A 16,981-nucleotide genomic window follows, 5' to 3' on the forward strand; every position below is an offset into this window, starting at 1 on the left:
CTGTCACTTTGATCAATTTAATACATCGTTGCTGTATAAAAGTATTAATTAAACAAAAAATATATTTTTCCAAATTATATACGGTATTATTCATACACTAGCTCCCTTTTTCTTTTTGTTCTTACTCCTTTTTTTTCTATTTTAGGATGTGTTTGGATGCTCGGGACCCTTACTGTGGTTGGGACCGAAAGCAGCGCCGCTGCACCACCATAGAGGACAGCTCCAACATGAGCCAGTGGTTCCAGAACATCACTGCCTGCCCGGTAAGGACCAGCCATTTAAAGAGTCCACCACACTCACTGCTTCATGCATGACTGATGTTTCGACACATGTCCGCCATCTCCATAGCTCTCAGTCAGTCTCCCACTGCAGCTTTGAAATCTGTGTTGCGTGAAAGGTGCTATGCCGCATGATTGATAACATCACTTGAGGCAGCTGCTTTGTGGTCGTTATTTTTTAGGACTGAGATTCTGCACGCACCCAACCTTCAAATTTGCACGTTTTTTTCTCATTAATTCCAGCTGAGGAACCAAACCGCAGATGGTGCATACGGGCCCTGGGCTCCATGGCAACCCTGTAGCCATGATGACGGCGAAGGCACCAGTACGTGTCTTTGTCGATCGCGAGCATGCGATAGCCCGTCCCCTCGCTGCGGAGGTAAAAACTGTGAGGGTCCCACCATTGAGGTGTCCAACTGTTCAAGGCAAGTAAAAAGTTGTTCTTTTTTATTTATTTATTTTTTTATCTGCTGTTATCCTGCATCAAAGGTGCTGAAAGTGAATAGTGTTTTTCGCAGAAGTGGCAGTTCTCTCATCACGCAAGAATAACTGCAGGAACTGAGCACTTTAGCAAATTGAGAACATTTCCCAATCAAAATTCTCTACCAAAGCTGTCCTCTTTCTCTTCCATCACGTCACATTAGCCTTATCAAATGCGGCAGTGCAGCTGAGAAAAAAAGTATTTCTGTATCCCAACTGAGAATATGGACTCTTACCCATCACTTCTTGCCAAGATTCACTGATGCTCACTGTTTTTTTTTTCTTTCTTTTTTTCTGCAGGAATGGAGGATGGACACCCTGGTCGTCCTGGGGCCAGTGCAGCACAAGTTGTGAGATTGGGTTTGAAGTCCGCCAGCGATCCTGTAACAATCCTTCACCCAGGCATGGCGGTCGCGTATGTGTGGGGCAAAGCAGAGAACAGAGGTAAGAACAATCTTGCACTTTAAAAAAAAAAAAAAAAAAAAAAAATCACAACTTGAAAAGTATAAATTTTAATTAGATATTCATCAGTTATGTAATATACAGATTAGGTAATATAATTAAGAAGCCTCAAATTAGATTTGATTAGCTTTCACATGAGGAAGATTCTTCTTCTTTTTTTTTTTCTTTTTTTTTTTAATGGACCCCCTGAGATCCACTTAGAATATTTGTCAAAGTCATTATTTAGTTTTATATTTCAATTTTCACCCTTTGAAAATGGTTAAAAAAAAAGGTCATTTTGCCACAAGAGCAAAATTAGTTCCCTCAAAAATGAGAAGTCTGACATTATTTTCCCATTGTTTGCTCTAAACTGTATTCTATTACTTTTTTCATTAAAATAAATGTTCATATTGACCAGAGGCTGTTCAACTCTAAAAATGATCTATAAAAACACAACAAAAAATACTCCATATGACTATATTCCAAGACTTCCGATGTCATATAATGATGAGAATTTTTATTTACATTTATGCAATTACCAGATGCTTGACAAAATGTGACTTACAATAGAGAAAGAAAAGCAATTCATCACAGAGCCAACAATATTCATAATATACAATGCCAGGTTTACTAGACAACTAGATAAGGAAGAAAGCTAGAGAAAGGAGAAATGCAGAGAGTAAAAAGATTTTATGTGTGTGTGTGTGTGTGTGGTCCTGGTAAACACTACGTTACAGGGACTAAATGTCCCCACAAAAACGGCAATATCAGAAATTTTTTGGTCCCCTTGAGGAGAAAGCTTATAAATCAGACTAAGTGATGTTTTTTGAAAATGTACAAATACAGAACATTTTCTATGATGGGTACTGTAGGTTTAAGGGTAGGGGATAGAATATATAGTTTGTACAGTATAAAAATCTTTATGTCTATGGAATGTCCCCATAGAACATGAAAACCCAACAAGTGTGTGTATGTAAGTGTGTATGCATTAAGTTCAATCTAAAATCATTATTATTTAATAATCTTCCACTCTGCTGCAACTGTTAAATCAAATGTGATGCAGGTTAGACATTAATAACATTAAATGTCATAGGTTCAAGTTAAGTATCTCATGACCAAATGCAATGTTGTCAAACCTGTGGGAATTTTTCTTAATATATGACCCCTTTAAGCTAACATTTCTCTTGAGTTTTATCAACTCAGAGCAGACCAACTTATTATTCATGATATCAGTGAAACATTTTTTCTGCTCACCAGATTCTGCAATGAGAAGGTGTCGTGCCCTCAGCCCATCTTCTGGTCATCATGGTCTCCCTGGTCCAAGTGCAGCTCAGAGTGTGGGGGAGGAGTGCATTCGCGCTCCAGGAACTGTGAGAATGGAAATAGCTGTCCAGGGTGTGCGCTGGTACGTACACCTGAAGTACACACACACACACACACACACATGCTGTAGCCTTGAAGCCTCCTGCTTGACCATGATAACCAAGCAGCTCTCCTCACAGTAAGATATGTGTGATGTACTGTAAAAGTGGAGCTTATTTGTGATTCAAGATAGACTGAGTGGCCTAGACAAAACTGCACAGCACACTGTTTCATTTTGAAGATTTATGCATTTCTAAAACTGTCAGTTACTTTAAGCTGATCATCTACACTGCCTGCCAGTGGCCTTGTAGTTATTGACATTCATCATCTTCAAAATGAAAAATAAATGAAACTAATTATTCATATGTGTATATATCACTTTCAACTGAGTATATTAATTTTAAATGTTTGCTGTTTATGTAGCCAAGACATAAAGGGATGTGCCTATAAAAATAGGCTTAAAATAAACTATATTCACTGGATTGAAAGTGTCACAACTTGCCTGGTTTCCTCATATACTAAACAAAACAAATTGTGATGTTAGCCATTTAAAAAAAAGAAAATTGTCACCTGGTATTTAATAAAAAATCTGTGGCATGCAGAGTAGTTAATTGAAATCAAATGTCTTTTACACAGAAAAAAATAGTCCCAGTTCAAACTAACTCTTTTAGTCAAGTAATCATTTAAAAGTACCATATAAGTGATTTTAGGACAACAAATCAAACCACGACAAAACATGTTATGGCATTGTGCATTTCAGTTCAGTAACACTGGTATTTTTATCATGCCAAGAATCCATTACACAAAATTCATCATAAATCTCTCTCCAAAGCATACTTATTTGTGGAAATATCCATGGAGCTGTAGAATTTGTTTGTCATATTTCTTTATATTCTAAGTGACATGCTGTAATGCATATTTCGATACAAAAGAAGACAAATCAGAACAGCTTTCAGTTTCCGAAAATGCTCTTTAAAATGCTCTTTTGCTCTTACATTTTAAATTGGACAGAATTCTTAGCTCTCCAACTCTCTTAAGAGCTGCAATTAATTCAAATTTAATCGACTTAATTAGGACTCAAATTAACGTTCCTTGCAAAGAACTGTAACACCCCCTTGGGTGTCTAGGAGCCATTAAATTTTATTAACTGTTCACGGTGATGGCACAAGAGCTTCACATGCATCTTAGGTAGCAAGGTAATGTTCCCTGTGTATGAGGAATCAGCAACTGGATGATGCCATCAGTGTGTCAATCTTCTCCCTGTTGCAGGAGTACCAGGCGTGTAATCTGGAGTCCTGTCCAGAGGTGCGTCGAAACACCCCATGGACCCCTTGGGTGCCAGTGAACATAACCCAGGGAGGGGCACGGCAGGAGCAAAGAGTACGCTACATCTGCCGAGCCCAACTGGCTGACCCTCATGAGCTCCAACTGGGCAAGCGTAAGGTGGAGACACGCTTCTGCCCCAATGATGGGACGGTAACCTGCGAAACAGACTGTGAGTGTATACATCCTTTTTTCTCATGCACACCAACACCTAAATGAGCATATATGACTTGAGTCAGCCGATACTGCTGGCTTGATGACAGTTCAGGGTCATGGTTCAGCACTTGCCCACTTTGCGTATGTCGGGCGCCACATTGATTAACTGTAGCATCCTGTCTAAACTCAGGAGAGGTCAACCACTTGAGGTGCACAAGGAATGCATTAGAGACAAGAGTATGTCAGAATTCACCTTGTGCAGGATGCTGTGACCAGGATGTGTTGTCATAGATGCTGTAAAACACAGCATGACATTGGTGTTTTTTATGTAACCTTGAATTACACAGGAAAAGGCCACTCCTTGAAATAATACAATACTAATTAAAGACTAAAGGAGCGTTCACACACAAGAATAGTAACTGTAAAGATAACTATATTAGTAATCACAACAATGGACGATAATATTCTGTTTTTTTATAAGCGTGCTGCAGTTATGTCATCTACCAATTTAAATGCTCAAGCTCTTTAAAGTCAGAGTGCTGGGAAAGAAATGACAAGAAGACTGGCAAACAAAATACTGACTAAAACTGGCAAACTGGTAACATGCAATAAATGTTTACAGCTCTAGTTGAGGAGCTTCTCAGAACGCCTAGTGTACGACTGACAGGCTCTGGCTGGTCATCGTGGGAGATGTGGTCAGCTTGTACTCAGGAGTGTTCCAAAGGCTACCGCACTCGCAAACGCACTTGCACCAGCGCAGAGGGCAAAAGCGTTCCCACTGCCTGCCGGGGATCTTCAGTAGAATATCAGGACTGCAATCCACAGCCCTGTCCAGGTAACACACATGCTGAGAAACACGCTTGTAAGCACAAGCTCATTTACATAGGTGCACACAAATATGCACATTAATAGACTCCCACATATGCTCATAATCAAAGTAGTTGCTCATCATGTCGGGAAAGCCTCTGCTTCCATTAGAGTATGTGAAGTGTATTACTGATTTCATTAGCTAATGGAAACCTGAAGCCCCATAGGGACCTGCTGTGGTCAAATTAAGAGGTTTTACCATAATTCCAAAAAGACGTGAACTCAAGGTTAAATTGAATACTCTTTTTTGTTTTAGAAATCACAAGATCATATGAACTTCCGTGTTAAAACCAGGACTTTAAAGGTGAAGAGTGTAATGAAATGACATCAAACTGAATTATTAAAATAACTAGGTTTTTAGATTTAATAAAGAAAATGTGAACGGCAAAACCTGCCACCAAGTTGCTTATTTTCTGTAGGTGAACGGGAAGTTGCTCTTTTGTTTTCTGTGTTTTTTAGCATAACGCTCGAGTATGCGATTGCTAGGGTGTTTGGTGATGCCAATGGACAGTTTGAGAATGCTAACAGATAGCTAAAGGATGCTAACAGCCAGTATTATGGTGCTAAAAGACAGTTTAAGGGTGCTAACAGACTGTTTAAAGGTGCAAACAGAGTTTGGGCATGCTAACGGACAGATTAGAGTATTAACAGACAGTTTAAATGTGCTAACAGACAGTTTAAGGAGGCTAACAGACAATTTAAGTAAGCTAACAGGCAGTTTAATGGCGCTAACAGACAGTTTAAAGATGCCAAAGGACAGTTTAAGGGTGCTAACAGACCAAGGTGTGAACAGAGTTTAGGCATGCTAACAGACAGATTAGGGTGTTAACAGACAGCTTAGGGAGTCTGACTGACAGTTTAAGGAGGCTAACAGACAGTTTAGTGATGCTAACAGATGGTTTAGGGAGTCTGACTGACAGTTTAAGGAGGCTAACAGACAGTTTAGTGATGCTAACAGACGGTTTAGGGAGTCTGACAGTTTAACAGAGAATGCTAATGGATAGTTTAGGGTGCTAACAGACCGTTTAAGGAATCTGACAGTTTAAGGATGCTAACGGACAGTTTAGTGATGCTAACAGACAGTTCAAGGCTGCTCTGTTTTGAAAGTGCAGGGTGACCAGTCACCCTGAACGTTTAGGGAATCCTAACAGATATTTTAAGGATGCTACAGACAATTTATGGATGATAACAGACAGATTAAGGGTGCTATGTTTTGAAAGTGTAGGGTGACCAGTCACCCTGAAAGTTCCCAAAAGATGGTTTATGTGTTTCTTTAAACATATTGGCAGATACTTGCCAATGCATTGTCCGCTCTAAACTCTCTCTGAGTGTGACAAATGAACATCACCCACAGTATTTGCTATGCTGTTTTCTACTCAGGCAGAATGAGAAAATAAGATTGAAATAACAGAGTGGAAGGGAAGGGGGTAGGGCACATGGATTCAAACACATCACTGACATCAGCCAACCATTTTAATCATCGTTTTGACCTTAGACATGCACTCCAATCCGACGCCCGGGTTCTCTCTTAGTGTGTGAGGTTCCTGGACTCACTGTGATTGCGATCGCTCTGCCGTCACACTTCAGTCATGCCCCAGTACACACATGCTAATCCGCTGAAGTTAAATGGCACTTTCTAGTGTAGATAGAAGGAGCCACCCCTAACCTTCTCCTCCATCAGTCTGATGAGACGTCGAGAGGATGGTGGCAGGGCCTGTTAAAGTGGGAGGAAACTGCACAACAGTAAAGCTTCTATCCTGGTCAGTGCTGAAAAACCTAGTTTAAAGTGCTAGCTGTGATTTGGAACACGATAGCTGGTTTCTAGCTGGTAAACTATATTGGACCAACAATAAACGTTTTGGTTATACCAGCTTAAGGTGGTCAAGCTGGTTTTTGGAACATGGTAACCAACTAGATATCAGCCACATGGTTAATCTGGAATTTCCAACAGGGATAAACAAAGAATAGAAAGTGAACAGCTGGCATTCACTGTAACAAGTCTCAAGTGTTCAGTGAGGAGCTTTGTGGGTCAAATATAGCGTTTTGAAACAGTCCTCGTGCGACATTCTCCTCTGTACTCTGAATGTCTGGATCACCATCACATTCCATAACAGATGTTTGCTTGCCTTGTCGCCTTGTGCGCATTTCCAGTTATTTTTTTGTATTGTTTTGTGTGTTTGCCTGTTTGATTGATGCTGTTTTATGTTTGTGTTCGGTACATTGTGTTTGCATCCTCCGCACCGTCTTTCTTGTTTGTGCTGCATTTGCGTCCGCTATCTGATGCTTGGATGATTGTGTCCCCCTGCTTGCCTGATTGTTTTGTGTTTGTCTTTGTATGTCGTATTTGTGTCGTGTTTGGTCTGTGCAGTTAACGGCGCCTGGTCTTGCTGGTCATCATGGTCACAGTGTTCAGTGCCCTGTGGAGGCGGGCACTATCAACGAACGCGCACATGCACCAGCCCCGCCCCTGCCAATGGAGGGGACATCTGCATCGGCTTGCACACAGAGGAGGCCCTTTGCAACACACACACCTGTGATGGTAAGATCAGCTCCAATCCAAGACCATGAATGGGAAAAAACTATGTTTTAATTAAAATGTGCTATGAACAAGTCAGTGTTCTCCCAATTGAGCTCTACCTCTGTCTGTAAGCAGAACATACAGTTGCTTCTCATTGTGTCATCTGTCCATCAACACCCATTATTATCTTGAATCAGACACATACATTTTCAACCCTGCTGAAAAGTCTAGTGTAGATTAGCATGGTTGACCAGCATTGTATTTGAGGCCTTCACAGCATTCACTCTTGAGGCTGATCGATCAGGAAAATTGTGCTGGTTGGATAGTTCACTCAAAAATGACAATTCTGTCATCATCTCTCTCTCTCTCTCTCTCTCTCTCTCTCTCATGTCGTGCCAAAACAGTATGACTTACTTTCTTCTCTGGAAATCCAAAGAAGATATTTTGAAAACGGTCTCACTGTGTTTTGTCCATACACTGAAATATTTTATTTTGTGTTCCACAGAAGAAAGTCATTGAGTATGTAAATATGGCAGAATCTTAATTTTTCAGGTGAACTTTCCCCTTAACTCTTTATCTGCCATTCCATCATTTACGATATAATGTTTCCCTGCCATTGACGAAAATTTCCAGCAATCCACGTGTTTACTGTTATACGGTAGGGAATGCTATTACACATCTTCTGAAAGAGTACAGAATCTCCGACTCAAAACAGGTGAAAAAGAAGCAGAAACGAGATAGAAACATTGTAAAAATGCACTTGTAAAAATAACGCGATTAGCATATAAATTAAAACTACCTAATGTTAACGAAAGAAATGTCAACCCAGGAAGAGGTATAGGACTGTGCAAGCTTTGGGTGTGTTGATGGAAGTGATCTACTATGTTTTGATCATCGTTCTGTATCCGGACGTAGATTTTCTCAGCTTTTTGTTAAAAATGTTGCGTTTTTTAATAAAAACGTATCCAAATACAAGTGTTGATTAAAAAATAATGCATGAAGCTACAATAAAATGTTTGTTGTTGTTGTTGTTGTTTAAAAGCAGAGGCTCTGTTCTTTTCTTTTGATTTATAAAACGTTAGTTCCTGTTCTTGATTCTGATTGGTCAATAGCTGTGTTTTATTCACGATAAACACGGCTATGATCGCTTCACACAACGGTTCTGTGTATCACTACACAACACCCTTAGCAACCACTCTTAGCAATGTAAACTGTATGTTCTCAATTGATATTGTTCATTGAAGCTTACTGTATTATGTAGAAGAGTATTGTGAGAAAGAGATCGATTGAGCGAGTTTATTACTTGCATTCAGATTTAGCATAATAATGTAACTTCTGTTGCTGTTCATGGTCAGGGACTATTTTTTCCAGCGGAAGGAAGGCATTTACTGATTTTACTTCATGAAAGTAGCATTGATGCATATTTTTGGCTTTAATATTTATATTGTGTGGTAACCGTTTTATAAAAGCCAAAAGGTACTTGAAGCTAGTGCTGTATCGTGAATAAGTCACAGCTGAAGGGATTGCAGGTACTCTGCTTCACGTCGTGTCTACCAACGCCCTTCAGCCGTGACTTATTCACGATACAGCACAGCCTCTCGTACCTTATTGCTTACATATTGCATGTTCAGATATTCATATAACAAAATATTCTGGGGGCTAATGTTGGCTGGGAAAGAGTTAAGAAGCCTGGTGAGCACAGCAGCATCCACAACACAACATATGCTGGTCTTTTCAACAGGGTGGTTTATTTATGACCAGCTGATCATCACTGTATTGAAGGCATGATTTTCAGGCCTTTCAATCATCAGAAACACACTTCAGATTCAGAAAGGGGCTTCTGGGTCCTCCAGGCTACAGATGGTACCATATGTGAGCTGCATGCCTATGGAAGTGTGCTACGTGCAAGCAGACTCTGGCAGTGCAAAGCTCCGTTGTCACATTCTGTTGCCATAAAAAAAAAAATCAGCTGTTCCTTTAAGACAAAATTGAAATTTATGAAGATTGGCACTATTGAATCATGTACAAAAGCCCTGTAGCTTTAACAAATACTCTGTTACCATTGTATTTCCTTTGGCTCTCTGATTAAAACCTTAAATCCATGCTGTCAGTGGCAGATCCAGAGTTTAATTATCAATCAAACAAAAATAAGAGGCTTTAAAATATTCAGCTTTTATTCCAGTTGATATTAAGAGCAAACAGAATGTAGAAAATTCCGTATCAGTCACTTATAAGATTCCATTTCATTCAGGATACTGCATAAGAAATTCTTCATGACATATTGTTTGCTTCTGGAAAATAAGGGCTACTTTTTATCATTGTTAACTGTGGATCTGCATTTTACAAAATGCCAGGATATTCTCTGGGACTAGTTGCTATTGATAATAAAGTCTTTTAGATTCAAATATTTGGCCCCAGTTGGCCCCCTGACGAAATTTTTAGGCTCTGAGAGAATTGTAAGACTTGCATATGGTCTAGACAAGCATCTTAAAAGCTGAAACATGAAAGGAATGTGTATATTTACAGACTGGATTTTCCCAGCAAACAAATACATTTTAAATCAAAGTTTCTTCCAAGTAAAGTTCTTGGTACACTTGCTCTGAAAGTGTTGCCTCAGACTGTGATTATTTTTGCCTCCCCGTGTGACTCTGGTGGTGTTTGTTTCATGTGCGTGGGTGGGCCGTTGAGTCGGCAGCGCTCTGGTTAGATTGCCGCCTGAACTGTGAGGATGGCCAAAATCAGAGCGCTCTATTTAGAGGGAGAGTTTACCCAGAAATTTTGTCATCATTTTGCATCACTGTTATGTTTTTCCATACCTGTATGATTTTCATTCTTCCTTGCACCAACAAAAGGAGAAAATGTAAATGTACTGATTTCTCCATTTTATGGGGACTGGAGTTTGTAAGCTTCAAAAAGCACCCAACAGTAGCCGCGTTTCCATTACAGATTTGGGCAAAACTTTTTCTAAATGTTGATAAAAAACTATTGCGAAATGACGGCGTTTCCATTAACCGATGTTATGCGCCTAAAACTCTCGCGATGAGTCATTTTCCTCTCGCGATAAGTCATTTTCTAAAAGATACTTCTTTCTGAGAGCTTTATTTGGAGCATAATATTTGCACTTCTTCCTCATAAATGCTTCCCTGGATGCTTTTCAATACTCCAGTTGATGTTTCCTCATTTCTTCGCTCCTCCGGCCTGTGATCTGGAAACCGTTTTTTTTTTTTTTTTATTCTATAAATGCCATTTCAATTCTGTAAATTCAACGCGAAAGCTTCCTGAGGAGCTATGCGAGGATGCACAGGTGCAGAGACATCTAATAAAATTAGTTTCTTAATTTCAGTTGTTAATAGATGAATACTATTAGTATTCGATGTCAAACTTCAAAAACATTAGATCGCTCGAGGCTCGAGCGCAACTGATGACGCTTTAAACTGACCCTTGAGGGATCAAGAATATTCCAATAGCCTATACAAATAAGATTTCCTTAGATTACCCCGTCCTCGTTTTCTTATTTTGCATCCTCTCATTTCATCTATGGGGGTGAAGCTGAGGTGCGAGGAAAGAGATGCATAAATAAGAAAAGACAAGCACCCCTTGTCTCGTCTTATGTACAAACATACCACGCTATCTTTGAAGAATGATGATGTGACTGTACGTCAGGTGACCTGTAAATGCGGAAAAACTGTTTCCATTCCAGTTTTGCGAAATATTCCTTTTTCGAGTTGCCTGAAAAACCACCTCATGTGAGCGTAAGAACTTTTTTGCGATATATGGGAGATTTTGTGAAATTGACGTGTTTCCATTGAGCGTATTTTCAATTCACAGTTTCAATTTGCGCAATTTAAAGGGTAATGGAAACACAGCTAGTGTCGTAAAAATAGAATTTAAGTTATTACTGCAACTGGGTCACTGAGGCCCTGTTTACACCTGGTATTAAGATGCGTTTTGGTTGATTGGATCACAGGTGGACGACGCAAAAATAAAGGTGTAAAACATTTTGAGCTTGTCCACTTTCGACCACTTTCAGAGGTAGTCAAAAACGCATTTGACCGGATTGCTTTCGTAGTGGTCGAATAGTGCGTAGTGCGCTCATGTGGTTGAATGCGTTTGAACAACCACAGAAGACTGCCTACTGACTTAATGCATAAACATTATGGGAAGGGCGCTAGCCAGACGGGATTTAAACTTTGTCGGCTGAAGAACCAAGTTTGGTTGGAAGACGAAAAATGTACCAAGCACAATGTTCTCTCACCATTCCTGATTTCTAACACGCACTCACAGCGTTCGCCGTGGTCTTGCAGCTGTCAGAGCAGAAACAAAATCTGCTGCTCTCCGTGTGTTTTTCCGTTGTCTCTGTGCGCGTTCATATCATATAAATTGCAAGAGCTTATTTTGTCCATTAGATCAAAAAATCTGAAAAAGCCCATATATTTACCTGCCTATAGACCACCCCTCGAAGGAATCAGGACAGAAGTGGTCGAAAGTGGACAAAAGAGATGGATTAAAATACCAGGTGTAAACGGGTATGTGTCTCCCTCATTTACTTGTGATCTGATTGACCAAAACGCATCTTAATACCAGGTGTAAACAGGGCCTCAGTCAATGAGTTAAACTTGAGAACTGGATGAGTTCAACCGATTAAATAGTGAAAGTCATATGGACCACTTTTATTAAACTTTTATGGCGTTTTTTTATTTATTTTTTTTATTTTGGTGCTTGACAGAAGAAAGTCATAGAGGTTTGGAATGACATGAGGGTGAGAAAATGATGGTAATTTTTGTGTGAACTGTTTCTTTAAAACCCTGTGTTTGTGCAGGTGGGTGGATGGCCTGGTCGGTGTGGTCTGAGTGTGATGACTTGGGCCTGCAGCTGCGCAGTCGTGTGTGCGGGGCTCAATCCACGCCATGTGTGGGAAACAGCTCCCAGCACCGAGACTGCAATGAGATCCCAGGTGAGAGAGAGCTATATATACACACTCTGATATATTCACACGTCGTCCGACTATTCCATTATGAAGCAAAGCATTTCCCAATTGCAATGTTACTCTTATTAAATAAACATACACTTTTAAACCCTGTCAAACTCACTGTTGTTTTTAATAGATTAGATGTAATATGTTTACTTGTGCTTATTCATTACTCTGGCTGGAGGAGTGGAAGTGTTCAAAGTGAAGAACTGAACGCACCCAGCCTGCGAGAACACGAGTTATCAGAGCGGAATACCAAGTGAATCAGGCACTCTAATTAATATTAATGTAATGCCACAAGGCAGACTCACATCCAATTTCTCTCCAATTTTGGGAAAAGGGTTCCAGATCCTGAGGTGTCTTAGACGGTGAGGAGATCAAGGAGAATTGTGCATCTCAATCAAAACATCTCCCTCCCACACCCATCTCTGCTCTTTGTGGAGATTTCAGATATAGCTTGAAAAGCATGACTCTGGGTGGTAATAGTGCACATCTGACTGTATTGCAGCAGTGAAAAATGTGTTTCCATTGAATTGCACCTCATTACTTCAACCAAAATGAAATATTTACTCTTAACGAGTGTTTAAATCAAGTTTAGCTATGTATTTCGCAAAATAGCTTGCAATTGTTTTTTTACTGACATTGCTGTTTATTCTTGAATAGTTGGTGTTTGAAAACTTAATGGCAGAACAGCAGTAATAATTTCATCACACTTTCATGCGACCCAACTGACTGCGAGTCTTTGATGTGATTTCCTGTATTTTATCACTGCGGTCCTGCTCATCCCTCAGGTATAAAACAGGAGACTGTCTTCCTCACCTCTCAGATCTACAGTTCTTTGAATTACCTCACTTCCAGGAAGGTTGCTTTTGAATGGAGATGGTGGAGTGGTATAAGATGGGGAGTGATTGACATTTTGTCTGCAATTCAAAATTGGAGGAAAAACAAGAAAGTGTTTAATAGGCCATTCACACCAGACTGTTTCTTGCATCAGTCTGCTCCTTTTTTTAAATCGATAAAATAAACTGCAACTAACCATATAATTGTGCATAGTTCTGAAGGCAGAATAAATAAGCCTATTAGCTTTGAAAAGGAGGAATCACTTTTCATGTCTTTCAAGGCTGCACGTAAGTTTTATAAGGATAATATGAATAATTTTACATATTGTTGGGCTTATGCAGTTCATGGTAATATTAATAGATTTCAATATTTGACACTTTTTCTTTACATTTATATGAAAAAAAAAATAAAAAAATCTGGCATTATTTTCAGTCGTCACTCCATGTCTCAAAGGATTAGTTCACTTTGAAATGAAAATTAGCCCAAGCTTTACTCACCCTCAAGCCATCCTAGGTGTATATGACTTTCTTCTTTCTGATGAACATAATCGCAGAAATATGAATAAATATCCTGATGCAGCCAAGCTTTATAATGGCAGTGAGCAGGATCAATGAGTATGAGCTGAAGAAAGTGCCTCCATCCACATCCATCCATCATAAATATGTGCTCCACACGGCTCCGGGGGGTTAATAAAGGCCTTCTGAAGCAAAGCGATGCGTTTGTGTTCAAAAATATCCATGTTTAAACAAGTTTTGAAGTAAAATATGTAGCTTCCGCCAGACCGCCTTCTGTATTGAAGTTGTAAAGTGTAAACTGGTGTCACGTCAGTTACACTTTTTCCGTAAGTTATAGGGAAGTCGTAGGACGTAGCGTAAGCTTTGTGAACTGCAAGAGTTTTACACTTTATGTAAAACGGAAGGCGGCTCATGCGGATGCTAGATATTTTACTTCATATCTTGTTAAATATAGATATTTTTTTACACATACGCATCGCTTCGCTTCAGAAGGCCTTTATTACCCCCCCGGAGCCGTGTGGAGTACACTTTTATGATGGATGGATGTGGATGGAGACACTTTCTTCAGCTCATACTCATTGGTCCCTATCACTGCCATTATAAAGCTCGGATGTGTCAGGATATTTATTCATATTTCTGCGATTATGTTCATCAGAAAGAAGAAAGTCATCTACACCTAGGATGGCTTCAGGGTGAGTAAAGCTTGGGCTCATTTTCATTTCAAAGTGAAATAATCCTTTAAGTAAAATTTACATTAACATACACTTAAGAATTTGGCAGACACTTTTATCCAAAGCGTAAATTCAAGGTATACACTTTATCAGTTCATGCATTCCCTTGGAATTAAACCCATGACACCGGCGTTGCTAGCGCTATGCTCTACTGCTTAAGCTACAGGATTTTCAATTCTAAAGCAAAACTAGTTGACAGCTACTGCTCTAGATGGATGTCTATGACCGTTCCGCTGCATCTCGAACCACGATCGTTGTGTTTTTAAGAAGTTGAAAAATGAGCAGCATCAGTTTAAGACATTCAGAAAGATCTCAAGACCATTGCTCATCCTGTGTGAACAGCCCCTAATTATATATCTTCTTCTCTTCACAGCAATTCTCCCTGCATCTAGCTATGAGAAGGACCAGCAGTGTGGGGGTAAGTGCTTCGACAGATGTGTTTGTATTGTGTTCACCGCATGTTAGTATGCGCTTGTGCATGCACTCTCTCGTGAATGCTCAAAGACATGTAGCAGTGTGCTGCTTGTGTGTCATGTTTCACGTCAGCTCCTTTTCATCCCGAACTCAGGAAGAAATGGAATCGCTAACCAGGTTTAAGTGAGTGAACTTCATCATTCACATTGCTGATCTTTTTTTTTTTTCCATGTGTCGAGCTTCGCAGCTCTTGCAGCGCTCCTGGGCAGTGGTGCTGCCTTTCCAGTGCATGCACAGATGAAAAATACATGAGGGGGCACAGCGGTGCCTTTTAGGTTGCGGATCCAGGCCACATTGGGCAGTGGCTGTCCTCAGAGATGGCACCGCAGTGCCAGTTTGGTGATTCTCCAGGTGGCAGCACATATTACCCATCAGTGTCCAGCAGTGACACTCTCCTGAGTGATCGTTGTCCAATTAGAGCAGTTCATGACGGGGGTATGGCGTTCACTCTCCTCAATCACATTTCGCACTCATTACGGGTCAGACCGGCAAGATGCCTGGTCCGTCACATCGACCGGCTAATCACAGCACTGTCCCTTGGTACTGCATCATTCAGCCAGATGCTCTCAAGCACCTGCCTTCCACTGGTTGATGGCTACGGACATGTGTTGTTAATGATGAGAGACATAATGGTGCTGTATCACAAAGTTTCCACTGACAAGGATGACTATATTGTCTCATTTTAAAAAAAGCATATTTAGTCAAAGGTCTGGATGAGAGTGACAACTTATTACAGTTATTTGCAGACAAATGGTTACTGTAATATTGCCTTCTCTTCTTTACCCAGGGTTCACTCTGCTTCACCTGATAGCTACGGGTGTGTCGTGCTTCCTGGGTGCCGGCCTGCTGTCCTTCCTGGTGTATGTGTACTGCCAGCGGTTCCACAAGCCCTCGCAGGAGTCTGCCGTCATCCACCCCACCACTCCCAACCACCTCAACTACAAGGGCAACACCACACCAAAGAATGAGAAATACACACCCATGGAGTTCAAGGTCAGTGCCGACACCCTGGTCACATTTTTTTTGTTTTTTTTTGTTATGCTGCTGTTTTATGCCATGAAAAGTGTCAGTTGGACCATTGTTTTTGTTGTTGATTATGTTGCTGCACTTAATCTTACCTATATTAGATGTATGTAATGGCCCCTGGGCCCTATCGAAAGGAACTATCTCTGATTCTGTTGAGTGATTGGTAATTGAAGTATAAATAGAAGGAATTGTATTATGTGGGAATGTTTTGCATGAAGCAGGGAGACTTTTTGTTTTGTTGGGGATGTTTTGATTTCATTAGCTATAACGAGGTGTAACATCCTTGCAAAGTCACATATTGCAGTTATCAGCGGCTTTTTGCTACAGTCATGCACATATTTATTCACAGTGTGCAAGACTTTCAGTAAGATGTGCTATGAATTTTGGTGGCTTACAATGTAGTTGCTAAAAGTAGGATGGATGAATTAGTACTTCTTGATGTCAGTATTGGCCTAAAAAAAAAAAATTGGTGTCAGTAAAATTTCCTCTTTTTTTTAAAACAAATGTATTCATTTGTTTAGCAAGGATGCATTAAATTGATCAAAATGGAGAGTAAAGATATTTATAAAAAAAATTGTTAAAATAAATTGTTCTTTTGAACTTTCTGTTCATCAAAGTATCCTAGAAAACATGTATCATGGTTTCCACAAAAATATTTTTGTATAAAATGTTTCTTTATCACCAAATCAGCATATTAGAATGATTTCTGAAGGATCATGTGACACTGAAGATTGAAAATTCAGCTTTTGCTATTTTTGCCACAGTGATAATATTTCAAAATATTACTGTTTTTACTGTATTTTTGATCAAATATTTTCAACCTTGGTGAGCTTAAGAAACTTGCTGATCCCAAACCTTTGCATGGTAGTGTATATATTCATATGGTGTCAATCTGCAGCCTTTATTGTATTTTCTGTGCCGAATTTTGGATTTAAACATGGTAAAATGTGCTAAAATTGAGCTCAGAGTACTGCACTGCACTATTGATACTGTAGCTGAAT

At 39.8% G+C, this 16,981-nt stretch overlaps 1 protein-coding gene across 9 annotated transcripts in view; it reads left to right on the plus strand.

The window, feature by feature from the left end:
* sema5ba (sema domain, seven thrombospondin repeats (type 1 and type 1-like), transmembrane domain (TM) and short cytoplasmic domain, (semaphorin) 5Ba) overlaps positions 1-16,981 on the plus strand; it is a 144,142-nt gene that overhangs the window by 121,380 nt on the left and 5,781 nt on the right. For 7 of the 9 annotated variants that reach the window (XR_007931689.1, XM_051906160.1, XM_051906158.1 and 4 more), the window contains 10 exons: positions 146-263; positions 522-703; positions 1,059-1,202; positions 2,457-2,604; positions 3,831-4,056; positions 4,663-4,875; positions 7,276-7,446; positions 12,245-12,379; positions 14,854-14,898; positions 15,742-15,947. Coding sequence is in view for 8 of the 9 variants with exons in the window: in XM_051906160.1 (XP_051762120.1) it covers positions 146-263; positions 522-703; positions 1,059-1,202; positions 2,457-2,604; positions 3,831-4,056; positions 4,663-4,875; positions 7,276-7,446; positions 12,245-12,379; positions 14,854-14,898; positions 15,742-15,947 (1,588 nt within the window). In the remaining variant the exon portion in view is untranslated. The remainder of the gene's footprint in view (positions 1-145; positions 264-521; positions 704-1,058; positions 1,203-2,456; positions 2,605-3,830; positions 4,057-4,662; positions 4,876-7,275; positions 7,447-12,244; positions 12,380-14,853; positions 14,899-15,741; positions 15,948-16,981) is intronic. The other 2 variants (XM_051906162.1, XM_051906163.1) reach the window with 2 other exon arrangements.

The sequence above is a fragment of the Ctenopharyngodon idella genome, chromosome 9, assembly GCF_019924925.1.
Source record: "Ctenopharyngodon idella isolate HZGC_01 chromosome 9, HZGC01, whole genome shotgun sequence".
NCBI lineage: Eukaryota > Metazoa > Chordata > Actinopteri > Cypriniformes > Xenocyprididae > Ctenopharyngodon > Ctenopharyngodon idella.